At 41.3% G+C, this 25,090-nt stretch overlaps 1 protein-coding gene across 3 annotated transcripts in view; it reads right to left on the bottom strand.

Annotated features, from left to right (window-relative positions):
- The window catches only part of CMTR1 (cap methyltransferase 1), a gene marked incomplete at its 5' end in the record, with an annotated part of 49,359 nt that extends 31,618 nt beyond the window's left edge, over positions 1 to 17,741 (bottom strand). Inside the window, 4 exons of one of the 3 annotated variants that reach the window (XM_081140689.1) lie at positions 6,287 to 6,438; positions 11,908 to 11,992; positions 15,240 to 15,377; positions 17,567 to 17,741. In XM_081140689.1, coding sequence (XP_080996815.1) covers positions 6,287 to 6,438; positions 11,908 to 11,992; positions 15,240 to 15,278 — 276 coding nt within the window. Of the gene's footprint in view, positions 1 to 6,286; positions 6,439 to 11,907; positions 11,993 to 15,239; positions 15,388 to 17,566 lie in introns of those variants that run through there. The other 2 variants (XM_081140688.1, XM_081140687.1) reach the window with 2 other exon arrangements.
- Between the last annotated feature and the right edge of the window lie 7,349 nt (positions 17,742 to 25,090).

The raw sequence follows: 25,090 nt of genomic DNA, 5'->3' as shown, positions 1-25,090 counted from the left end.
AATGCTCGACAGCATGAAAAAGGATATAGAAACCATGAAAAACAACCAGTCAAAAATGAAGAATGATACAGATGAAATAAAGCACACACTGGAAAGAATAAACATTAGAGAACATGAAGGACTAAATCAGTAAATTAGAACACAAGGTAGAAAAAAAAATCACTCAATTAGAGCAGCAAAAGGAAAAAATAATTAAAAAGCACAAGGAAAATTTAAGGGAACTTTGGGACAACATGAAACATAACAACATTCACATCATTAGGGTACCAGAGGGGGAAGAAAGTGAGCAAGGGATGGAGAAATAACAACAGAAAACTTCCCTAACCTGGTGAAGGAAAAAGTCACACAGGTTCAGGAAGCACTCAGAGTCCCAATCAAGATGAACACAAAGAGATCCACACAAAGATACATCATATTAAAATGGCAAACAATAAAGACAAAGAGAGAATCTTTTTTTTTAAATCATTTGACATTAAAATTTATTTATTTGATCATATTTTAAAAAGCAGGGCAGAATCACACCCATTTTCTTCATAGTATCACTATACATAGACTGAATTTCAGAGCCCTTAGTTGGCTTTGGAAACTTCAGAAGAACTGACTATTACAAAGAGAGAATTTTAAGGGCAGCGAGAGAGTCAGTTACCTACAAGGGAGCTTCCGTAAAACTATAAGCTGATTTCTCAACAGATACACTGCAGGCCAAAAGGGAATGACAAAAAGTATTCAAAGTAATGAAAAGCAAAGACTTGAAACTAAGACTACCCTATCCATCAAGGCTATCATTCAGAATTGAAGGTGAAATAAAGAAGTTCCCAAACCAAAAAAAGGCTAAAGGACTGTATTATCACCAAACTAGAAATGTTAAAAAAAAAAAAAAGGAACCACTGCAAGAAATGTTAAAGGGACTACTACAAGAAGAATAAATAGAGAGGAGGAAACTAACACCCCACTAACTTTACTGGATAGATCTTCCAGACAAAAATTCAACAAGGAAGAAGCGACCTTAAACAACACACTAATGACAGGTTTGATGTTTACAGAACATTTCATCCCAATACATCAGAATATGCATTCTTCTCAACTGCACATGGAACATTCTCAAAGACAGACTACATGTTAAGACACAAAATAAGTCTTAAGTTCAAGAAGACTGAAATCATATCTAGCGTTTTCTTGGATCACAGTGCCATGAAACTAGAAATCAACTATAATTAAAACACTAAAAAACATTCAAACACATGGAAGCTAAATAGCATGTAATTAAACAATGAATGGATTACCAATGAGATCAAAAAGAAATTTAAAACTTCCTGGAAACAAATGAAAATGAACACACAACAACTGAAAACCTATGGGATACAGCAAAAGGGAAGATAGCATTACAGGCCTATCTCAAGAAACAAGAAACACCTCAAATAAACAACCTAATCCTACAACTAACAGAATTATAAAAAGAACAACAAGAAAAGCCCAGAGTAAGTAGAAGGAAGGAAATTAATAAAGAGCAGAGCAGAAATAAATGACACAAATAGCAACAACAAAATATAAAAAAAAAATCAATAAAACCAAGAGCTGGTTCTTTGAAAAGGTAAATGAGATTGATGAATCTTTAGCCAAACTCATCAAGAAAAAAAGGGAGAGGACCCAAATAAATAAGTAATGAAAGAGGTGAAGTAACAACTGACATCGTAGAAATACAAAGGATTGTAAGAAAATATTATGAACATCTATATATCAATAAATTGGACAACCTGGGCAAAATGGACAAATTCCTACAAACATACAATCTTCCAAAACTCAATCAGGAAGAACCAGAAAACCTAAATAGACCAATAACAACTAACGAAATTGAAGCGGTAATAAAAAAAACTCCCAGCAGCCCTGGCCAGTGTGGCTCAGTGGTTAGAGTGTTGGCTCACACACCAAAGGTTCACAGGTTTGATTCCCAGTCAAGGGCATATACCTGGGTTGCAAGTTCAATCCCTAACCCCATTTGGGGTACGTGCGGGAGGCAACCAATCAATGTTTCTCTCTCTCTCTCCCCCTCCCTCCCTTCCACGCTCTCTAAAAATCAATGGAAAAAATATCCTCGGGTGAGGACTTAAAAAGAAAAAAATTCTCAGCAAACAAAAGTCCTGGATGCATGGATTCACAGGCAAATTTTACTAAACATTCAAAGAACACCTGTCCTCTTCAAATTACTCCAGAGTACAGGAGGAAGGAAGGTTCCAAGCTCTTTTGACAAGGCCAGCATTATCCTAATTCCAAAACCAAATAAAGACACTACAAAGAAAGAAAATTACAAGCCAATATCCCTGAACATAGATGCTAAAATCCTCAACAAAATATTAGCCAATCAGATCTAGCAATGCATTAAAAAGATCATACACCACAACCAAGTGCGATTTATTCCGGGGATGCAAGACTGGTACAATATTTGCAAATCAATAAATGTGATACATCACATAAACAAAATAAAGGATAAAAATCACGTGATCATATCAATAGACACAGAAAAGGCATTTGACAAAATCCAGCACCCATTTCTGATAAAAACTCTCAGCAAAGTGAGGATAAAGGGATCATACCTCAACACAATAGAGGCCACATATGACAGACCTACAGCCAACATCATACTCAGTCAAAAACTAAAACCATTTCACTTAAGATCAGGAACAAGACAGGGATGTCCACTTTCACCACTCTTATTCAACATAGTACTGAAAGTTCTAGCCACAGAGATCAGACAAGAAGAAAAAATAAAAGGCATCCAAATCTGAAAGGAGGAAGGAAAACTGTCATTATTCGCAGATGACATGATAGTGTACACAGAAAACCCTAAAGATTCCACCAAAAAAGACCTGCTAGATTTAATTAATGAATTTGGCAAAGTAGCAGGATACAAAATTAATATCCAAAAATCGATGGCAGTCTTATACATTAATAATGAACTCTCAGAGAGAGAAACTAAAAAATAATTCCATTTAGCCATTGCAACAAAAATAAGATACCTAGGAATAAACTTAAGCAAGGAAGTAAAAGATCTGTACTCGGAAAACTATAGGACATTGAAAAAAGAAACAGAGGAAGATACAAACAAGTAGAAGTATATACCGTGTTCATGGATAGGAAGAATTAACATCATTAAAATGTCCAAAGCAATTGGACTACCCAAAGCAATCTATAGATTCAATGCAATCCCTATTTAAATACCAATGGCATACTTCACAGGTCTAGAACAAATATTCCAAAAATTTATATGGCACCAAAAAATACCCTGAATAGTCTCAGCAACCTTGGAAAAGAACAAAATTGGAAGGATCACAATACCATATACCAAACTATACTACAAAGTCATTGTAATCAAAACAGCTTGGTAATGGCACGAGAACAGGCATATAGACTAATGGAACAGAACAGAGGCCCCAGAAATCAACCCACACCATTATGATCAATTAATATTTGACAAAGGAGGCAAGAGCATACAATGAATTAAAGACAGTCTCTTTGATAAACGGTGCTGGGAAAATTGGACAGGTACATGCAAAAAAATGAAGCTAGACTGCCCTAGCCAGTTTGGCTCAGTGGTTAAAGTGTCAGCCCACAGGCTAAGGGTCCTGGGTTTGACTCTGGCCAAGGGCACGCAAGTACCTCAGTTGCAGGCTAGATCCCTGGCCCTGGTCAGGGCGCAAGCAGGAGGCGACCAATCTATGTGTCTCTCTCACATCAATGTTTCTCTCTCTCTCCTTCCCACCCTTTCTGAAAAGCAATGGAAAAAATATCCTTGGGTGAGAATTAAAAAAAAAAAAGCTTCTGCACAGCAAAAGAAACCGTCAACAAAATGAAAAGGGAAACCCACTATATGGGAGAACATATTCACCAATGAAACATCTAATGAGAGGTTAATTTTCAAAACATGAAGAACTTATACAACTCAACCCCAGGAAAACAAACAACCGAATTTAAAAATGGGCAAAGGACGTGAATAGACACTTCCCTAAAGAGAATATACAGATGGCCAATAGACATGAAAAAATGTTCAACATCACTAATCATCAGAGATATGCGAATTAAAACTACAATGAGTTGTCACACCTGCCAGAATGGCTACCATCAATAAATCAACAAACAACCAGTGCTGGCGAAGGTGTAGAGAAAAGGGAATGAACCTTACTTAGTACACTGCTGGTGGGAATGCAGACTGGTGCAGCCACTGTGGAAAACAGTACGGAGTTTCCTCAAAAAGTTAAAAATAGAACCGCCATTTGACCCAGTGATCCCACTTCTGGGAATATGTCCTAAGAATTCTGAAACACCAATCAGAGAGAATATATGCACCCCTATGTTCATAGCAGCATTATTTACAATAGCTAAGATCTGGAAACAGCCCAGTAGATGAGTGGGGGAAAAAGCTGTGGTACATTTACACCGTGGAATACTATGCACCTATTAAAAAGGCTCCCTTACCCTTTGTGAAAGCATGGATTGACCTGGAGAGTATTATGCTAAGTGAAATAAGCCAGTCAGAGAACAAGTATCACATGATCTTACTTACATGTGGAATCTAATGAACAAAGTAAACTGACGATCAAAATAGGTACAGAGACATGGAACTGACTGACAGATCTCAGAGTGGAGGGGGTTGGGGAGGGACAGGAAAGAGATTAGCCAAAAAACATATTTGCACATATGCATAGCCTATGGACACAGACAAGAGTGTGATGAAGGCCTGGGGTGGGGTGGGGTGGGGTGGGGTGGGGTGGGGTGGGGTGGGGTGGGGTGGGGTGGGGTGGTGGGTAGAGGGGGGCAAAGGGGGGAAATGGGGGACATCTGTAATACTGTCAACAATATTTTAAAAGGGGGGGAATGGAACCACTTCAAAGGGTTACTTCTGCCTTACCCTCAGCCCGTCAAAGAGCCTTACCAGACTAGGACAGTGAGGGCCTATGGAAGGACAGTGAGGGCCTACAGAAGGACAGTGAGGGCCTATAGAAGTCCAAATCAAGAGATTAACTGAAAAGTCACTTCATTTAAAGCCGAGGGCCCAGACAGGCGTGGCTCAGCGGTTGAGTGTCTACCTAGGATCCAGGCAATCGGGGTTCAATTTCCAGTCAGGGCACATGCACAGGCTGCAGGCTCGATCCCCAGTCAGGGGCATGCAGGAGGCAGTCAATCAATGACTCTCTCATCACTGATGTTTCTCTCTCTCTCCCTCTCCTTTCCTCTCTCTGAAATCAATAAAGATATATCAAAAATAATAATAATAAAACCGAGGTATGGGAGGTACTGTAAGATCCTGGATAGAATCTTTTTAAATGTCACAACTGTCTATAAGCTCATACTGAACTCTAGAGTCCCTGGGCCCACTTATATACCCAAAGAAACAGAGACCTAAATCCCAAACCCCAAAGACCCTTGTCTAATAAAAGAACTCCCATCCTAAGATCTGATTCCCCCTAGAGGGTCTGTATGCCCTCTGAAAGGGGCATTAGCAGCTCAAGAACTGGATGGAATTCCTATAGTAGCAACAAATCTTTCCCCAAGTCAGAGGTTCAGTCACAAACCTCCCCATCTTCCACGTCCCCAATCTTTAGGGCACCCAAACTAGAATTGGATGATGACTTCAAAGAGGCAGTAGTCATTCTTAAATCAATCCAACAGAAAATGGAGGAGTCACATATAATGTTTCTGAAGCTAGACGGAGGCAAACTTGGATTTCTCTGACCTTTGCACATACACTCAAGTACAATGAGGAAAGTAAGCAGGCCTTCCTATTTCCCTCCCTTCCTGGAACATGTCAGTGGTGTATGGGAGCTGGGAAGGAGAACAAGAACTTCTTTTGGAAGCAATACAGAAGACTGTCCTACTCCAGTTTACTTTAGGCACCTGGGAGTGAGCAGGATTTTAGTCATTTCTTTCTAGATCATTCACTAGAGCAAAAAAATCACAGCATGAAGACTTTACCCATCGACACACAGCCAAGTGTAGGGGAAGTATGCTCACAAAGGCTCATAAAAAGAATTCATTACTCAGAAGACCAAAGGGCGACCCAGCTCTGGACGGTACAGGAGAAGCAGGCCTGAGCAGCCACTTCCCATGGATGACTCCAATGTAATCCATACCTCTATTGAGAAGGGGGCCACATTCTACTAAATTTCAGTAGCTGAAAAGCAAAGGAAAAACTCACGCCCTAGCATTTCTTCTTTTCATATCAATCAATACAAATTCCCTTCTCTTACCCTGCTGGTGGAGCTTTAGAAACCCAACCAAAGTGCCAACATACCATAAGCTTCTGGGAGACGCTGTTATACATGGAATAGCGGGAAGAAGTTCCCTCCACGAGAGAGTCTGCTTTGAACGCATCATCAAAAGAATCAGAGCTGCGTTGCTTTCCCTCGGTCTCACTGTCAGACCCACTGAGGCTTGTGGTAGATACTAGAAAAAAGAAAAATATTTAGGTGAGTTTATGGCCCCAAATAGCCTCTACAAGTTCAATTTCATTTATTCAACTAGTATTTAATATATGCATTGCACACATAAAGTTCATTAAATGACCCAGGATCAAATGTATTCTCTACCTCTTACTAACTGTGTCATCTTGGGCAAGTCACTAAAAGTTCCTAATGCTACTTGACATACAATGGGGACTCAAAAATATGTTTTCTTTTCCCATCTTTTCAATTTCTTCCCCTACAAACAAGGATGGTAGTACCTTCCTCACAGGGTTGTTAGAAGATGAAATAATGTACTTAAAGGACCTTGCTAAATATATAATGTATTTATTGAAGATATGATTGTTAGACTAACAGTTTCTGATTGTTTAATCTCCGAGTTTCCTTTCTTTTCTCTCCTCTCTTTTCTCGGTCCTTCAAACTTATAGATAAGAGGGTGGGTCCTATAGCACAGCCCCAGAGAAGAGCTGGCTCACAGGGAGGACAAGGGGCAGAGGGGGGGAGGGGAAGGAAGGGAAGGAAGGAAAAACTGAAGAGAAGGAAAGAGAGGAAGGCCAAGGAAGAGTGAGATGCTCAGGCAGCAGCACCACTGAGGTGGAGAGTAGAGGAGCTTCTGGAGAGAGTTGGTGGCCTGAGTGAGCTAAGCCACTGTTCCATAGTAAACAACCTTGCTGCCAAAGGACTCCAAATGAGACCACCTTAGCAGCTGTCATAGAGTGGTGGGTTACCTGTCTCCTGGCCAAAACCAGGAGGATCCACAGTCTAGATGTTCACTGTGACCGGTTCTTTCCCTCTCATTGATAGATATATGAATCTCTTAACTTGGAAGCCATTTCAACCCTATGTAATTTTACTCAGATAGTTTCTAAGGCAAACCTACCCCAATTTGGAAATAGACTGTATCTTAAAAATTTGGTTACATTTCTGCATATTCTCATTGAAAATGGTATAAATTGCAAGCAAGGAGAAATGCAGAACAGGAAATTAGGGTGGTGGTGTACAATCTGAACCCAAGGCTTAAGAAGTTATGTCCTGCTCAACAGTATTCATATCTCATTAATAAGTTATTGTGCTTATTTAAGAATAAAATAAACTATTTTTCAATTTATGTGTATTATTCTTTCAAACATCTATTAGTTATAAGGATATAAATGCTTATTATTTAGACCTAAACACTTAATAAACTAAACTGTTAAGTATTTCTTTTGGCCTAGGAGCATGGTGAAAAAAGTTAGGGTGGTACTAAGGGTCCAAGACCCAAGAAAATTTGGGAACCTCTACTCTATGTATTAGAATGAACAGATCACCCAGAAACATTGTCAAATGAACAGAAGAGCGAGACCACATGCATCCTATCTCCTGTGTACTGATCTGTCCATTTCCCTACGAGAACACAAACCTGCTAAGGGTTGACATCTGAGGGGAGCGAAGCCTTCCCCACAGCCCCAGGCCTAATTCCCTTCCACTGTGCTCCAGCAGCACCAGTATTCACACCATCAGCACAGCATTTATCACACTGCCTGAGAGCCAGTTATTTGAACAGGGTTACTGCTGAAGATCAGGAAGTGTGTCACAGTCAACTTTCTATCTCCTATGCCTGGACGGAGGCTTTCCACTTAATAGAAATTAAGTGCTCACTGTAGTGAATTTAAACAACTCTCCTCCAGTTGCCACATTTGCTAAGCACCTACTGAGTGTACAGCTCCTTAAGATATTTCCTCTTGCCCTGGCCAAGTAGCTCAGCTGGTTAGAGCAACATCCCAATATGCGAAGGTTCCATATTCATTCGACAATGGTTCTATACCTGCTCAGGGCACATACAAAAACCAACCAATTAATGCATAATTATGCTGAACAATAAATCTCTCTCTCCCCCTTTCTCTCTCTAAAAATTAATTTTAAAAAATTTTTAAGAAATTATTTCCTTTTATACCACCTTGCACAAGTAGTCCAAGTCCAAGTAGTGTAAAACATTCAGCCCGCAGACACATAAGGATACATGTCATTACATTTGTTCAAACCTAAAGGGTACACAACACCAAGAGAAAACCCTAATGTAAACTACAGGGTCTGGGTGAACGATGTGTCAATGTAGGCTCATCAACTGTAACACATGTTCCACTCTGCTGAGGTATGTTGATAATGGAAAAGGCTATACATGTGTAGGGGCAGGGGTGTAGGAGATACCTTTTGTACTTTCCCCTCAATTTTACTGTGAACCTTAAACTGCTCTTAGAAAAAAAAAAAAAAAATGAAGTCTTCAAAAAAAAATTTTTTTAAGGTAAAACAATAACAAAAAGTTTGAGCATGAGGATGGAATACCTATATCCTAAAAGAGAACTGAGTCCTACTAGACTATATTATTTAGCCCCCTATCACCACCACCCCAGTAGGCTAAAATATGCAATCTGTTAGATCTGAGTCCAAAATATTGATATTGTTTAACAGATCAGACAACTTTGGTTCAGGATCTTTCTATAAAAGATCCATGCTATACACAATGAGGTACTATCCAAAAGTAACAATCCTACCCTAAGAGAGCTTAATCTAATAGCTAATATAAATATAAATTTTTTAAGGACATAATATTTCACAAAAGAAAGAAAAGGCAGATAAACATGTTTTTAAAAATCAGAATAAACGTAAAAACAAAATCCTGGCTCCTAAGCAGTTAGCAAGGAGTTTTGGTTGAGAGGCACCAAATCTGCCCTTTCCCCTTAAGGTGGCTATCCAATTCCCTTAATAAGGAGCTGACTTGGTTTTTGTTGTTGTTTTTTAATTGATTTGAGAGGAATGAGGAGGGGCGAGGGAGGAAGAGAGAGGGAGGGAGGGAGGAAGGGGGAGGGAAAGAGAGAGAAACATTGATCAGTTGCTTCCCCTACGTGCCATGACCGGAGAGCGAACCTGCAACATTTTGGTGTACAGGACGCTACAACCAAGTCACCCAGCCAGGGCAGGAGCTGACTTGTTTATGTGGACCAATGCAATACATATCACAGAATGCCAGAGTGCCACTCAGAAGGAAAGACCCAGAACATTAATGAGTAACCATGGAAACTGAGAAGTGATATTTATTTTGTTTTGCGTTTTTCTGCTTTTATATAGGAGAAATAAGAATACATTCATTTGAGAATTAGGGTTAAAAAAATAACGAGAGAGAAATAAAGTATCATTCCAAGCCTTGGGAAGTTCGGTTCCTTTCCAGAGAAATCTTCAGAGGACAGCAGATCTGAGGGAAAAAACCTCCTGAATGCTGAAGACTGAGCTTGGGCCTTTCATCTACTCTCTCCCACGAGGAGGAGAGAGAGACGCCCTATAACAGTGCCCACATGCTAAAGAACCACCCTTCCAAAGGCACAGATTCTCTTTACTCAGCTGTGCCCATGCCTTCAACCTGACTGCTTAGTGCAGAAAGAGGTGGTGCCCGGAATGTGGGCAGCTGCCTGCACAGACCCTAGTTTCCTTCGGGGAAGCCTAGGGTTCCAGGGTCCTGACTAACTAGAAGCTATAATGTTAAATCAGTTATTATTCCTTTCACCGGCCGTCTGGGGATTAACAGGTCTATCTATGGAAAGCTTAGGAAATCCTCCTGGTAGCCTAAAAGGAGAGTGTGCACTTGGTCCAGCTCTAGGGAGTTGACTGAATGTTGGTTTGCTTGACCCATTAATGGGCATCCATCAGTGATATGAATATCATTCCTGAGCATGCAGGGTTCCTGCCACCCTCAGATCTCAGAGAGAGATCTTTTGTTTTCTTTATAAGATTTCTGGACCAAAATGACAAAAAAAAACAAATTTGGGTGGAAGGTTCATTAGGCAAATCAGTGATGACTCTGGTATAAAGATCTTTCCACTCCATTTCTCTTCCTCAGGTGTCACCTAATGTACAGCTGCCCTGTCCAGGTTCTGAGAGTGAGGTTGATGGAGCTAAAATACCATCCTACTAGACATTTCTTTGTGAGATCAAGAAGTTTGATGGATAAACAGACTAACCCTATTTCTCTTTTACTTCATGTGGTATTTGAAGTCAATTCTTAGCCTAACATGATTTAAGACAAAGTTCCCCAGATTAGTCCTAATGTCCACAAGCTACCACAGCCGCTACTCATTTTTACCCCTGGGCCTTTGAGGCCACTCTTTTTAGATGAAAAGGAGACAACTGTTGTGGCTGCAACCGAAACTAAAGAGGAGTTTTAGCCTCCCAAGACTGATAAGAATTTAGCAAACACTGAACAGACACTCTTGTAATGAGAATATAAATTAAAGGGAGTAATAAGGTCAGTCTATTAAAATCATTAGTTTCATTAAAAACTTGCCAACGCTGGGTGGCATTCCCATTTACCTCTCCAAGAGCTCCCCTTCTAAAACCTACCAGAGAGCCCAAAACATTATTTAGAGTTTTTATTTAAGATTTCTTCTCGATATGATAGCGGTCATTACTCTGTGCGTCATTTTAAAGAAGAAAGGTTCACTTTATAGAAGAATCGGAGGTTTCCCAGCTACTGGCCAAATTTTTTACATGGCTACAGAACACTAGGGCAAACATGTCAAAATTAGAAATGACAGTGACAACACACAAGGGGTAGATCCAACCATAGTGGGCAAGGTGAGCAGCACAAAAATACAGAAGAATAAACTATGGATTTTGATAAACATCCCATCCTGCCTAACAACTGCTATGGAATACATTTATTTCTGTTTAAAGACTCAATTTCTCCTTCATAGCAGACAAATGGTAACTCGTTAGAGCAATTTAAACAGATACCGATAAAGGAAGTTTTTGATTAAGGTCATGAATCTGGACTGACAGTAAAGCAATGGTGTTTCAGGGAAAATAGCCTAGTTAGGGAAGAATTAAACCTGATAGAGGGGAAGGCACTTTTAGTGTGATGCTGGTGAAGGACCCTGGCAACTTCTAAAGCAACACGCTGTGGGAGGGCCAGAAGCCCAGACTGGATGCACAGGTAAGGAGAAACGGAAATTGTCTTGGGGTCTATACGTTTCCCTGTGAGAAACAACCAAAAAAAACAAAATGACCTCCACTCGTTTCTCTTATTCCAAAAGGTTATTTAATAGCAAATTTCCAAGAGTTTATTTAGACTGCAAATGCCTTCAAATTCCTCTTAAAATACTCAAAAAAAAAAAAATCACATGATGCTACAGTGGCCATGACAACATCCCTTTTCTTCTTTACTCTGGTCAGATGATGTCAGTCTCTGATCCGACAATACAGCTACCTTGTCAATAATGTAAAATAAACTGATTAAACTCAATAGATCTATTAATGAGTCATCACATTATCTAGCAGAAGCAGCAGGAACAAGGCCCAGACAGACAGAAATAGTAACTACAGTTTTTTTGTTCTTCTAATTGTACTCCCTAAAGAGCTTTTTTCAATCATCCATTTGAACAGTATGTACAGGTAGAAGTGGTTGAAACAAAAAGAAACACACCTGCTTTAATGCTATGACTTGAATGGATATGTAGTTTCCGGTGAGACAGTAAAGTACCAGGGCACACTGTCCAGGGGATGGATGCCTTAGAGAAGCCAATACAGAACAGAAATGATATAAATGCTTAGAAGTACTTAATGAAATTATCTTCTGTAGACTGGAAGAGGGGCAGGGAAAATTAAAGCAGTGAAGCATCTTAAGCTTCTTGGAAAAGATACTACTGTTGTCTTCTATCAATTCTATTCAGTAAGCATTTACTGAGCATTTACTCCATGCCAGGCATGGGGTTGGACAGCAGTAGGGGTACAGGGAGCAATCTTGCTGAAGTGCTGAAGACACCAGACTCTAGCCCTCAGAGTTTTTGTATCAATGTGAGCTGTCCCTTCCTAAAATAAGTTGACCCAGGGAAATCTGGCAATGTTTGCTTGCCTCTGCCTCCTGCCTCATTTTCTGCAAATGAAAGGGACCAAATGGCCTATCGCCAGAAGCATACACGTACTGGCCACCTCTAGACTTCCATTCTGTACGCACAACAGCAACAGTCAATCCTGAGTCATATGGTGCTACTTCCAGAAAAGGTTAAAGCTATTTGGTACAATTAAAGGGAGTCTGTGAGGGGAGGGAGATAATGTCAGTTCACAGTCACATTTTTAAAAGCTTGAAATTTAAATCAGACTGGTTCCCTTGAAAGATCCTTAACCATATACACTTACCTTCCTCTACCTGGAAATTGTTCTCTCCTTACTTCAAAGAGATGTTACTTGAGAGCAAATGTTCCCCAAGATTTGCTTAGAACTAGATACCACCACCACCTGAATGTCCTTTATTCCCTCAGACATGCTCTCCCTTTTTCCCTTGTAGGCCTCTCTCTCCTAATACCCCAGAGCCCTACCCAAGAAGACCCTCTACCTTCACCAAGCTGCTCAAATCCCAGGTGAGAACCAAAACTCCCTTACCTCAATAGTCCCTACAACAAATGCACCCAATATGTTATTTACCCTCCTACTTAGTAACCTTAATTACATATAGCCTTTCTCACCTACGCTGGAATTCACCGTGACTTTATTTTTTCCCACTGATTTTTACAGAAAGGACGGGAGGAAGGGGGAGGGAGGAAGGGGGAGGGAGGCAGAAGGGGAAGGGGGGGAGAGAGAGAGAGACATTGATGTGAGAGAGACACATTGGTTGTCTCCCACACTGGCCCCAACAGAGCCAGGGAACAAACCTAAAACCCAGGTACATGCCCTTGACCGGAAATTGAACCCGCGACCCTTCAGTGGGCAGGCTAATGCTCTACCATTTAGCAACACCAGCCACAGCTCACTCTGACAACTTTAAAGGCACACACATATCTCCACACACAAATTTATAAGAGAGTCTCTTATCCAGCCAGTACCACAGCCACACCAAATGCTTCATTAACTGTATCACCTGTCAAGCTTCTCCTCTCTGGACCAGCTAGCTTCTCAGTACAGCTGATGAGTAACTGCCCTTCAATTACCCTACCACTTATGAATAAACTGTATTTTCTACCACCTTCAAAGGATGCTTCACACCCTTAGAGTTACCAATCCGTCACCACATTTCATTCCAATTTACCAGTGATATGGCAGTTATCCAAAATGCAAGACAGCTGGTTAAACAGTGTCTCCCAAAAGGTCATGTCACTTAGTCTGGGAACATGAAATTTGGAAATAGGATCTTTGAAGATGTAAAGAGCTGGTGTGAGTCAGTGGTTAGAGCATCGACCTGCCCACTGAAGGGTCGGGGGTGCGATTCCAGGTCAAGGGCACTACTTGGGTTGCTGGTTCGCTCCCCATCCCCCAGTTGGGGCACGTTCGATAGGCAACCAGTCGATGTGGCTCCCTCACATCAATTTTTCTCTCTCTCCTCCCTTCTCCCTTCCTCCCTTCTACTCTCTCTGAAAAAGCAAAGGGAAAAATATCCTCAGGTGAGGATTAACAACAACAAAAATTAAATGAGGTGATACTATATTAGGGTGGGCCCTGACCCAATGACTAATGTCCTTATGAGAAGAGGGAAATTTGAACACAGACACAGAGTCAGAGACTGAAGTTATGCTGTTATAAGCCAAGGAACAGCAAGAACTGCCAGCAACCACCAGAAGCTAGAAGCAAAAAAGCATCCTTCTCAAGAGCCTTAGGAGGGAGTTTGGCCCTGCTGACACCTTGATTTCAGACTTCTGGCCTCCAGAACTGTGAAGAATAAATTTCTGTTGTTATACGCTACCCAGTTTGTAATTTGTTACAGCAGCCATAGGAAATTAATACAACTAGTAAATGCAAATACAGCTACTTCTAACTGTTTGGTATTTGAGGCAAGCTCCTAGACACTTTACAATTTCTCATAGAAAGCATCTGTGTAAACTGTGAATGTCCATAACCCTAAGAAATAGGCAGAGCAAAGTGCTTTCAACCAGATCAGCAAACTCCTTTGAGCTTAATGTAAACAGTGAATACTGGGATATTCCAATTCATTTGGGTATTTCTGATGACAACTGCTAAGGGAATTGAGAAAACAATGCAAAAACCTAAGGGGAATTAGGCCAGATCACTGCAGCAAAGAGCCTCAGGATCATTAACAACTATTAAGAGCACAGGACACGCAAAGCACACCTTGTTTTATTGCACTTCACTTTATTGCGCTACACAGATGCTGCATTTTTTACAAATTGAAGGCAAGGGCCTCCACCAGAAAAATGATTACAATCACTTTATTGCGGTGATCTGAAACCAAACTCGCAGTATCTCCAAGGTTTATGGCAGCAAAAGAGTGCCACCTACTGAAGGACCAGCAACAAAACTAAGGCACTTCTGTAAAAATTCCAATTTTTATTTAATTTTGTTGTTGTTAATCTTCACCTGAGGATATTTCTTCCACTGATTTTTAGAGAGAGTGGAAGGGAGGCAGGAAGGGGGGAAGGGGGAAGGGGAGGAGAGACAGACAGACATCAATATGAGAGAGACACACTGATTGGCTGCCTCCTACATGGGCGCCGACCAGGGCGGGGGATTGAACCTGCAACCCAGGTATGTGCCTTTGACCGGGACTCGAACCTGTGACCCTTCAGTGCTTGGGTAGATGCTAACCACTGAGAAACACTGCCAGGGCTCCAATTTTTTATTTAAAACAAGTCCCCCACTCCTATTAGGAGAATGGCAGAAGGGAAGAGAGGCTACAGCCAACATATCTCTGTGTAGAATTCGCCTAATTTTCCTCAAGGAGCAGTGGGCTGTATTCTGCCCAATTCAGACTCTGGGAATTCAAATAACCAGGTAACTACTGGCCTCAGACCACACAGGCAAGCATACCTTTTGCTGCATGATTGACACAGGAGGGAGGTTCATCATCTGATGTAGAGCTGAGGTTCAGGCCAAGCTCTGCAACTCTTTTCTTCTGTTTTTTGATAGGGGCAGTGCACTCTGGATCATTTCTTCTCTTCATTGTTACTGCAACCATAAATCCAGACAAGACAATCAGCTGCTCATGTCACAGTCACTAGGATCAGAGCAGGGATTCTAAAATATAAATCATAAATGGGATGGGATTTGGCAACTCCAAGCAACTTCCAGTGCCAGCACTTGAACAGCCTCTTCCTCAAAGAGATCCAGTAAGGATGCTAGCCAAGCTCTGGTTTTCAAAAATAGCTGCTAGTTTCATTAAAAAATGTGGTACTCAGACTCAGAGGCCTCTGGGCCATTGGTGTCAGATACCAAAAAGTCATGGTTCAATTCCACACGCCACAGGGGGAAAAGCCTTGGGAACTTGTTATTTCATACTTCTGATGCAACACTGGCCATATGCATAACAACAATGTACACTGGAAATTTATTATGAAACCTAATGAATACTAAGCAATATTTCCAAGGTGAAGAGATCATCCCAGAATGATTGTTCATTCCATAACTGTTATTATTTTACCTGGACAATTAAGATATGACATAATATGATACAAATACTGGTTTTTGGCGTTTAAAACATAAAAAAATTGGGCAAGTTTTTCACCAGAATAAGGAATGGAAGCACTGGTTGACTTAGGACTGAGGAAATAAGAGTGGGAAAGTTATTGGAACTGGATGTAGTCACAGCATAGGACTCAAGCACAAAAGCAGTAATTTTAAGAGCAGGAACCCTTGCCTAGCCGACATGCCTCAGCAGATGAGCATCAACCTATGATCCAGGAGATTGTGGTTCGATTCCCGCCAGGGCAAATGCCGGGGTTGTGGGCTTGATCCCCATTAGGGGGCGTGCAGGAGGCAGCCAATCAATGACTCTCATCATTGATGTTTCTCTCTCTCCCTCTTCCTTCCTCTCTGAAATCAATAAAGATATATTTTTAAAAAACAAAACAGGAACCCACAAAAAGAGAGTCAAAACAGGCAGGCACCATGCCACCATCACCCATGCCCATAGGTAGGTACATGAGAGGTACCCATGAGAAAAAAAATGAGATGGAATAAAGAGATTAAGAAGACCCTGAAGTCTTAAGAAATGACCGAGTTAAAGAGCAAGCAGCAAGTGTAGTAGTGAGTACAGTGTGGTTTATACACAACTGACTAGCTGTAAGAGGGCTCAGAAAAGGCACTCAGAACACGAACAAGCAGCTGCAATCCTTGGGCAAAGGGAGGTGCAGGAGCAAAAGAACCGGTTTATAGTAGGGTCACAGAAGCAGAGCAGTAAATTCCAAAGATACCACTGACCCCTCCAACAACTTCACAAAACCCTGAATCACATGTCTCACTTCTGTCCAGCTCAAAGATGAGCCTGTCAAGCCAATGTATAATCCTCTTGAGACAGCCTCTAACCAGGCACAGGCAGGGGCTATCCTGGGGTTGTAGGAAGAACAGAAGACACTGAACAAACCGAAAGCAAGACCAAGCTGAGCCACATTTCACTTTAAGCCCATCTTAAATACCCCCTCCCCAAAAAAAAGGTCCATAACAAAAGCAAAAAGGCGCCTGTGATTCTCAGTGACTCTGGGGGAGACTGGAAGCAAGGGAAACTTAATGTGGACAGTGTTGGAGCGGGTGCAGGAAACGGCGAGGAAATAGCTGTGTAAAAGACAGGAGATGCTGACGCTCCTCTCCAAACCACCTTAGATTGGAGCTTTCCAAATCATCTAACCCAACCCTCTCAATTTTCCACCGGAAAAAACTGAGGCCTGAGAGCGTGAAGCCACACAGCTATCTAGTGCCCAGCTCAAGTGACCTACACAGGTCCGAATGTGCTCTGACAGGGAACTTCTTACTAAGAAGGCCTGGCTCTACCTGCTGCTTCCCCAGGGAAGGGCTTCATAATCCCCTCTCCAGCCTTCTCTCCCTGGGCCTCGGCTTCGCACTGCCACCCCTATTCATAGAGGGAAGAGATGAGCCCCCGTCTCCCCGGACCAGTCTCTTCATTCGGAGATAACGTGAATGTGTGAGTGTGCGCGCAGAGACGAAGTCAGCGGCAGCTCGGGCTCCCGGGAGCTGCAGGAGCGAGGTGGGGGTGGGGGGAAGAGAGGAGGCTCGAGAGCAGGGGCGAGGAGGCGGTGAGGGCGAGACCGCGCGCGGGTGGGGCCGCGGCGGCGGTGGAGGGAAGGATGCTGAGCCCGCGCGCCCGCCCGCTCGCTCCCCCGGGGCCGCGCGTCGGCACTCACACTGAGGGGAGAGGGCAAGCTGCCAGGGAGCGGAGAGGGGGTGTCAGGCCACCGCTGCCGCCGCCGCTACCGGGCCTGGCCCTGCTTCTGCCGGAGCCGCGGGCTCCTCCCTCACTTTCGTTTCCCAAGCCAGTCCCAGCGCGCCGGCCCCGCCGTCGCGCTCAGGTCCCGCCCCACGGGCAGCGCGGCTTGATGACGTCACGAGGCCGCCGCTCCCTCCTCCCCGCTGGGTCCCGGCCCGGGGAAGACCTCTAGGGCTCAGGCCCGCCCCACCCCCACCGCGCGGCCCAGGGCGCCTGCGCGGAAGAGCCAGCCCGGAAAGGATACAAAAGCAAAAGTAAACAAGTATCTTCTCTTCCGGCTCTGGGGACGCAAAACAAAAATTAAAAGGGCCAGGAGCCCTTCCATCACCTCGTCTCACTTAATTTCATTATGTTCATTTTACAGATTAAGAACAAATTTAAAGAGGCAGCCGGTGAACTGGTTGAGAGCAGAAACCCAGCCTTCGTGGTCACCGGTGTCTCCCCAACATCCAGCCTGTAGGTCCATCCCCAACAGAGGCTGAACGAGGTCGGGAAGGTAGAAGGGACGCCGTCTTGGGCGACTTACCGCACGGACACAGATGGCTTCCCATCCCAAACCCCTCTTCCAGTTTTCCGGCCAATCTGACGAAAAGTCTGCAGAACATCCTCAGTCGTTTCGCACCCAAAATGCAAAGATGAACTTAGGCTCTCCCGTAAGCCCGCTCTTTCCGCTGAAGAGCACCACCGTTCATTCTGTTGGTACAAACAGAAGTCTGAGGAGGCCCCCTCTCATTCTCCAGAGCCTCCACTTTCCGCTTCACTGAGTTTACCTCCTAAATCTCAAATCGATGCATTCTTCTCCGCCCCATTGCCTCCACCCTCTCTCTCTGAGGTTTCTCCAATAATCTCCAACTCTCCAGTAGCAATTCTCTATAAAACCAAAGTGATTTTTTTTTTTAAATGTTTATTCTAATCCTGTCAAAGCTTGTGAATGATTAAAACCCATCGATGGCTTGCCACGTCTCTGAGGATGAAGCTAATGTTGTTGTTTATACTCACCTGAGGATATTTTTCCACCACTTTCCAGAGAGAGTGGAAGGGGGGGGGGGGAGACTTCAGTGTGAGAGAGACACATCAATTGGTTGCCTCCTGCACGAGACAGACCAGGGATGGAGCCTGCTACCGAGGTACCTGCTCTTAACCAAAATGGGCCCTGAGACCCGTCAGTCCACTGGGGGACACTGTAACCACTGAGCAAACCGCCTAGGGTGAAGCTAATGTTCTTCAGATGGCTGCAAGACCCTCTAATCGCACCCCTTCTGCAGTAGTGCCTTGTGCTACGCCCTGGTTTTCTCTGTTTCTCAGCCATGCCATGTCTCTTAGGGGTTAATTCCACTGCCTGGATCACTCCCGTCCCCTCTTTGTTTGGCTAATGTCTACTAATCAGTTTAGTGTCCTTATATCTGGAAATATTTCCTGACCCCACAAGTCTGGGTTGGGAGCTATCAAAGGACTTAAATCACCTGTTGACTCACCTGCCTCCCTCACTCAGTTGTAAACGGAGTACAGGAAAGGTATGTCTGTGTGTCTGTGTTACATCCTTAATACGGTGTCTGGTAGTAGGTGCTCAATAGACATTTACTGAACCTGTGGAAGTATGGAATATGAATGAAGGTTAAGTGATGTGCTCAGCGTCACAGAGCTAGAAAATAGCAAATGAGCATTTCAACCCAGGTCTCTTTGGTTCTAAAGCTGAGTGTTTTTCCATCTCACCAGGGGTTCTTCACATGTATTATGCCTTGGACACCTTTGGTAATCTTATGAAGTTTATGGGCCCATTCTCAAAATAATAATTTGAAGGGCATAAAACAAAATGTATAGGATGAGAAAGGAAATAAATTATATTGAAATACAGTTAACATATCTAACATTGTGTGATTTGTTTTTAATTTTAATGCAAAGCATTAAATAATATGTTCTCCCACTGTATGGGGGAACATATTTGCCAACGACACATCTGATAAAGGGTTAATATCTAAAATACAAAAGGAACTTATACAATGTAACAAAAGGAAGACAAACAATCCAATTAAAAAATGGGCAAAGGACCTAAATAGACACTTCTCCAAAGTGGACATACAGATGGCCAAGAGACATATGAAAAAATGCTCAACGTTGCTAGTCATCAGAGAGATGCAAATTAAAACCACACCTGTCAGAATGGCTGCCATCAACAAATCAATGAATGACAAATGCTGGCGAGGGTGTGGAGAACAGGGCACCCTAGTACACTGCTGGTGGGAATGCAGACTGGTGCAGCCACTATGGAAAGCAGTATGGAGTTTCCTCAAAAGATTAAAAATTGACCTGCCATTTGACTCAGTGATCCCACTTCTAGGAATATAACCTAAGGAACCCGAAACACCAATCACAAAGAACTTATGCACCCCTATGTTCATAGCAGTGCAATTTACAATAGCTAAGATTTGGAAACAGCCGAAGTGCCCATCAGAAGATGAGTGGATAAAAAAGCTGTGGCACATTTACACCATGTAATACTATGTAACTGTAAAGAAGAAGGGCCTTTTAGCCTTTGTCACAGCAGGGAGGGAACTAGAAAGTATTACGCTAAGTGAAATAAGCCAGTCAGAGAAAGACAAGTACCACATGACCTCACTTATATGTGGAATATAATAAACAAAATAAACTGATGAACAAAGTGGATCCAGAGACATAGAAGCATGGAATAAACTGAGGAATCTTAGAGGGAAGGCGAGGAGGGGGGTGTGGGTGGGGGGAAATTAATCAAAGAACTTATATGTTTATAAGCATAACCCATGGACACAGACATTGGTATGGGGAAAGCCTGGGAGTGGGATGGGTGTGGGGTGGAGGGAATCAGTGGGGGAAAAAAGGGGACATCTGTAATATTCTCAACAATAAAGATAAAGAAACATTAAAATAATAATAATAATAATGAGGGAATACATTTAAAATATAGAAAAGTTAAAGTTTATTTTTTAATATACATGTGTGAATCCAATGAATAGTACTGTAACAACTGGAAAAATACATGGGGGAAAGATGAACCTTGATTCCTACCCTACACCACATATAAAATTAATTCAAAATGGAGCAGACGTAAAAACAAGAGCTAAAATTATAAAGCTTAGAAAACATCGATGACTATAGTTAAGAATACAGTATTGTGTATTTGAGCATTTCTAAAAGAGCAGATCTTGAAAGTCCTCATTACAAGAAAAAAAAATCTGTAACTATATGAGGTGATGGATGTTAACTAAACTTATGGTTAATCATTTCCATATATATATATATATATATATATATAAAATCATTATGTTGTACACTTTAAGTAATGTTATATGTCAATTACATTTCAATAAAACAGGAAAAAGTTGAAAGAAGTATCTTCTCATCTTTGGTGAGGTGTCTGTTAAGATCTTTGGTCCGTTTTTTAATTGGGTTGTTGGTTATTTTATCGTTAAGTTTTAAGAGTTCTTTATATATTTTGAATAAGTCATTTATCAGATGCATCTTTTGCAAATGTTTTTCTCCCAGTCTTTGACTTGTCTTCTTATTCTTTTGACATTGCTTTTCACAGAGCAGAAGTTTTTAATTTTAATGATGCCTAGCATATAAATTATTTCTTTCACAATCATGCCTTTGGTGTTCTAAAAAGTCATCATGCCTTTGGTGTTCTAAAAAGTCATCATACCCAAGGTCATCTAGGTTTTCTTCTATGTTCTCTTCTAGGAGTTTTATAGTTTTGTGTTTTACATTTAGGTATGTCATCCATTTTTGTGAAGGGTGAGTTAAATTTTGTGTAAGGTTGTGTCTAGACTAATTTTTTTGAATGTGAATGTCCAGTTATTCCAGCACCATTTGTTGAAAAGACTATCTTTGTTCCATTGTATTGACTTTGCTCCTTTGTCAAGGATCAGTTGACTATTTATGGAAGCCCATTTCTGGGCTCTTTTCTGTTCTATTGATCTATTTGTCTATTCTTTTGCCAATACCACACTGTCTTGATCACTTTAGCTTTGTAGTAAGTCTTGAAGTCAGGTGCTATCAGTCCTCTAACTTTGTTCTTCTCCTTCAATAATGTGCTGGTTATTCTGAGTCTTTTGTCTCTCCATGTTAACTCTAGAACCACTTTGTCTATATCCACAAAATAACTTGCTGGGATGTTGGTTGGGATTGCATTAAATCTACAGATGAATTTGGGAAGAACTGACATCTTGACAATATTGAGTCTTCCTATCCATGAATATGGAATGTCTCTCCATTTATTTATTTCATCTTTGATTTCATTCATCAAAGTTTTGTAGCTTTCCTCATGTAGATCATATACGTATTTTGTTAGATATATACCTAAATATTGCATTTTTGTAGGTGGTAATGTAAATAATATTGTTTTTAATTTCAAACTCCACTTGTTCACTGCTGGTGTTTAGGAAAGTGGTTGACTTTTGTGTATTAACCTTGTATCCTGCAAGAGACAAATGTTTTGATAACAGCTATATACAACAAAAAACAGGAACAAAATCAAATATCCTAACTTTAAAATGGGAAAAAGACTTGAATAGACATTTCTCAAAAGAAGATATACAAATTGCCAACAAGAATAAGGACATATGCTCGACGTCACAAAGCAATAGAGAAATGCAAATCCAAATGTCAGTGAGATATCACCTTATACCCATCAGGATGGCCACTATAACAAAGAAAAAAACAGGACAAGTGTTGGTGAGGGTGTGGAGAAATTGGAGCCCTGGCACACTGTTAGTGGGAATATAAAACTGTGCAGCCTCTATGGAAAACAGGATAAAGATTTTTCAAAAAATCAAACACAGAATTACCATATGATCCATAAATTCCACTTCTGGGTAAATATTCAAAATAATTGAAAACAGGATCTCAAAGAGATCGTACACCTGTGTTCAATGCAGCATTATTCACAGTAGCCAAGAGGTAGAAGCAACCCAAGTGTCCATCAATGGATGAAAAATTATGTATATACACACACACACACATAATTCAGCCTTTAAACAATTGTTTTGGCAGCAAAGGGCAGAGGTGGGGAAAATCACCACTGTGTGAAAGCTAATGCACACGTTTGCCCAAGAGGGGACATCTGCTCCGTGGTGCTCAGGCCTGGGTGAAGCTGGAGGAGCCCAAAGACCATGCTTGGCCCTCAGGTGCAGCTCAGGCAGACTTGTGATTCTGCAGGCCACGGTACACACCATCCAGTCTAGGTAACAGGTGATTTCCTCCTCACTTCCTGAGCCCACAAAGTGAGGGACTATTGGCCACATGGAGTACTGTGGCATTTTAAAAAGAAGGAACTCTTGCCCAGCGGGGCGTGGTTCAGCGTTGACCTAAGATCGAGGCGATCAGGGTTCGAGTCCCCGTCAGGGCACATGCCCGGGTTGCGGGCTCGATCAATGACTCTCTCATCATTGATGTTTCTATCTCTCTCTCTCCCTCTCCTTTCCTCTCTCTGAAATCAATAAAGATATATTTAAAAAAATAAATTAAAAAAAAAAAAAGAAGGAACTCTTGTCTCATGGTATAACATGGATGAACCTTGAGGGCATTATGCTAAGTGAAATTAGCCAGTCACAAAAAGACAAATGCTGTATTATTATACTTATATGAGGTATCTATAGCAGTAAAAATCATAGAAACAGAAAATAGAACTGTATTTGCGAAGGACTGGGGGAGGGGGAAATGGGGAGTTATTATTCAATAGGCATAAATTTTCAGTTTTGCAAGATGAAAAGTTTCTAAAGATCTGTTACACAACAATGTAAATATAGTTAACACTGCTAAATTGTACACCTTAAAATGGTTAAGATGGTAAATTTTATGTTATCTGCTTTTTTTACCACAATTGAAAAAAAATAACAGCCATTATAATCATAATCCAAGAAGAAGTGAAGACCTTTAAAATGAGTAGAAAGATAGTAAATACCATCAGAGAAAGAAAACATATAAAAAGAACCAAATGGGAATTTTAGAAACGAAAAATGCAGTTACAAAAACAAAATTTCACTAGATAGGCTCAAGAGCAGTATAAGATGACAGAGGGAAAGTCCCTGAACTTGAAGATAGACCAATGGAAAGTATCAAATATGAACAACAAAGAATAAAAATGAGCGGGGGGAAGGGAGATGAACTTCAAGAATCTGGGGGGTGGGGACTAAAGGTCTAACGCTCACGTCATCAGAGTTTCAGAAGGAAAGGAGAAAGAAAAAATATTTGATGCAGATAAAATATTTAAAGAAAGAATTGTTGAAAACTTCCAAAAGTTGGCAAAGACAAACTTACAGATTCAAAAAGTTCAACTATCTCCAAAAAGGGAAAACTCAAAGAAATCCGTTCCCAAACCTATAATAACCAAACTGTTAAAAACTGAAGACAAAGAAAATATCTTGAAAACAGCCGGGAAAAAGCTATGCACCCCATATAAGGAAAGAACCATTGGAATGACTGTGGATTTCCTATCAAAAATGTCAGGAATTAAGGAAAAACAATAAAAATGGTTAATATCTAGGTAAATACTTTTCTCCTCTTAAGTTCTTTGAAATATACATAATGGCTGAAAGCAAAAAATATAACACTGTCTGCTGGAATTTTCAATGTATGTAGATGTACTATAATGACAACTACAACAAATGGGGTAGGGCAAAAGAACCTATAAGGTGTTAATGTGTCTACGTTCTACTTAAAGTTGTAAAATACTAATTCTAAATAGACTGTGAAAAGTTAAATATCTATATACGTGTGTGTATATATACACATATATATGCATACCTCATTTTATTGCACTTTGCTTTATTGCACTTCCCAGATGTTGTGTTTTTTACAAAGTGAAGGCAAGACCCTCCACCAGCAAAAAGATTATGCCTTGCTTTAATGTAGTGGTCTGGACCCAAACCTGCAAAATCTCTGAGGTATGCCTGTATTGCAATCCCTAGGGCAACCTCTTTAAAAAAAGATTTAGGGCCCGGCTAGTGTGGCTCAGTTGGTCGAGTGTCCACCCATGCACCAAGGCGTGGCGAGTTCGATTACTGGTCAGGGCACATGCCCGGGTTGAGGGCTCGATCCCCAGTAGGGAGCGTGCAGGAAGCAGCAGATCTATGTTTTTCTCTCATCTATGTTTCTCTCTCTCGCGCCCTGTCCCTTCCTCTCTCTCTAAAATCGATTTTTAAAGAAGATTTAGGAATTCCAACCTTTAGAATGTGAGAGTAAAGACCTCCGAAATACAGTTCTCCATAAAAGCAATGAAAACATGGGCAAAATAGTCAAAATCAACTTTTTTTAGAACTCTGGAAATAAAACAAAAGACTTGCAGCAATCCAAGGAGTGCTTCTTCAAGAGAAATGGTCTCAGTAAGAACAATGAACTTTGTGATATTTAATGTGCCCCAACCCTATCTCCTTATCACCAGCTCTGTGGTAGACTTGAAAACCAACAA

This window comes from Miniopterus schreibersii (assembly GCF_964146895.1).
Source record: "Miniopterus schreibersii genome assembly, chromosome: 6".
Lineage (NCBI taxonomy): Eukaryota > Metazoa > Chordata > Mammalia > Chiroptera > Miniopteridae > Miniopterus > Miniopterus schreibersii.
Note: the sequence above shows the minus strand (reverse complement) of the source record. Positions and strands in the feature narration are given on the sequence as shown.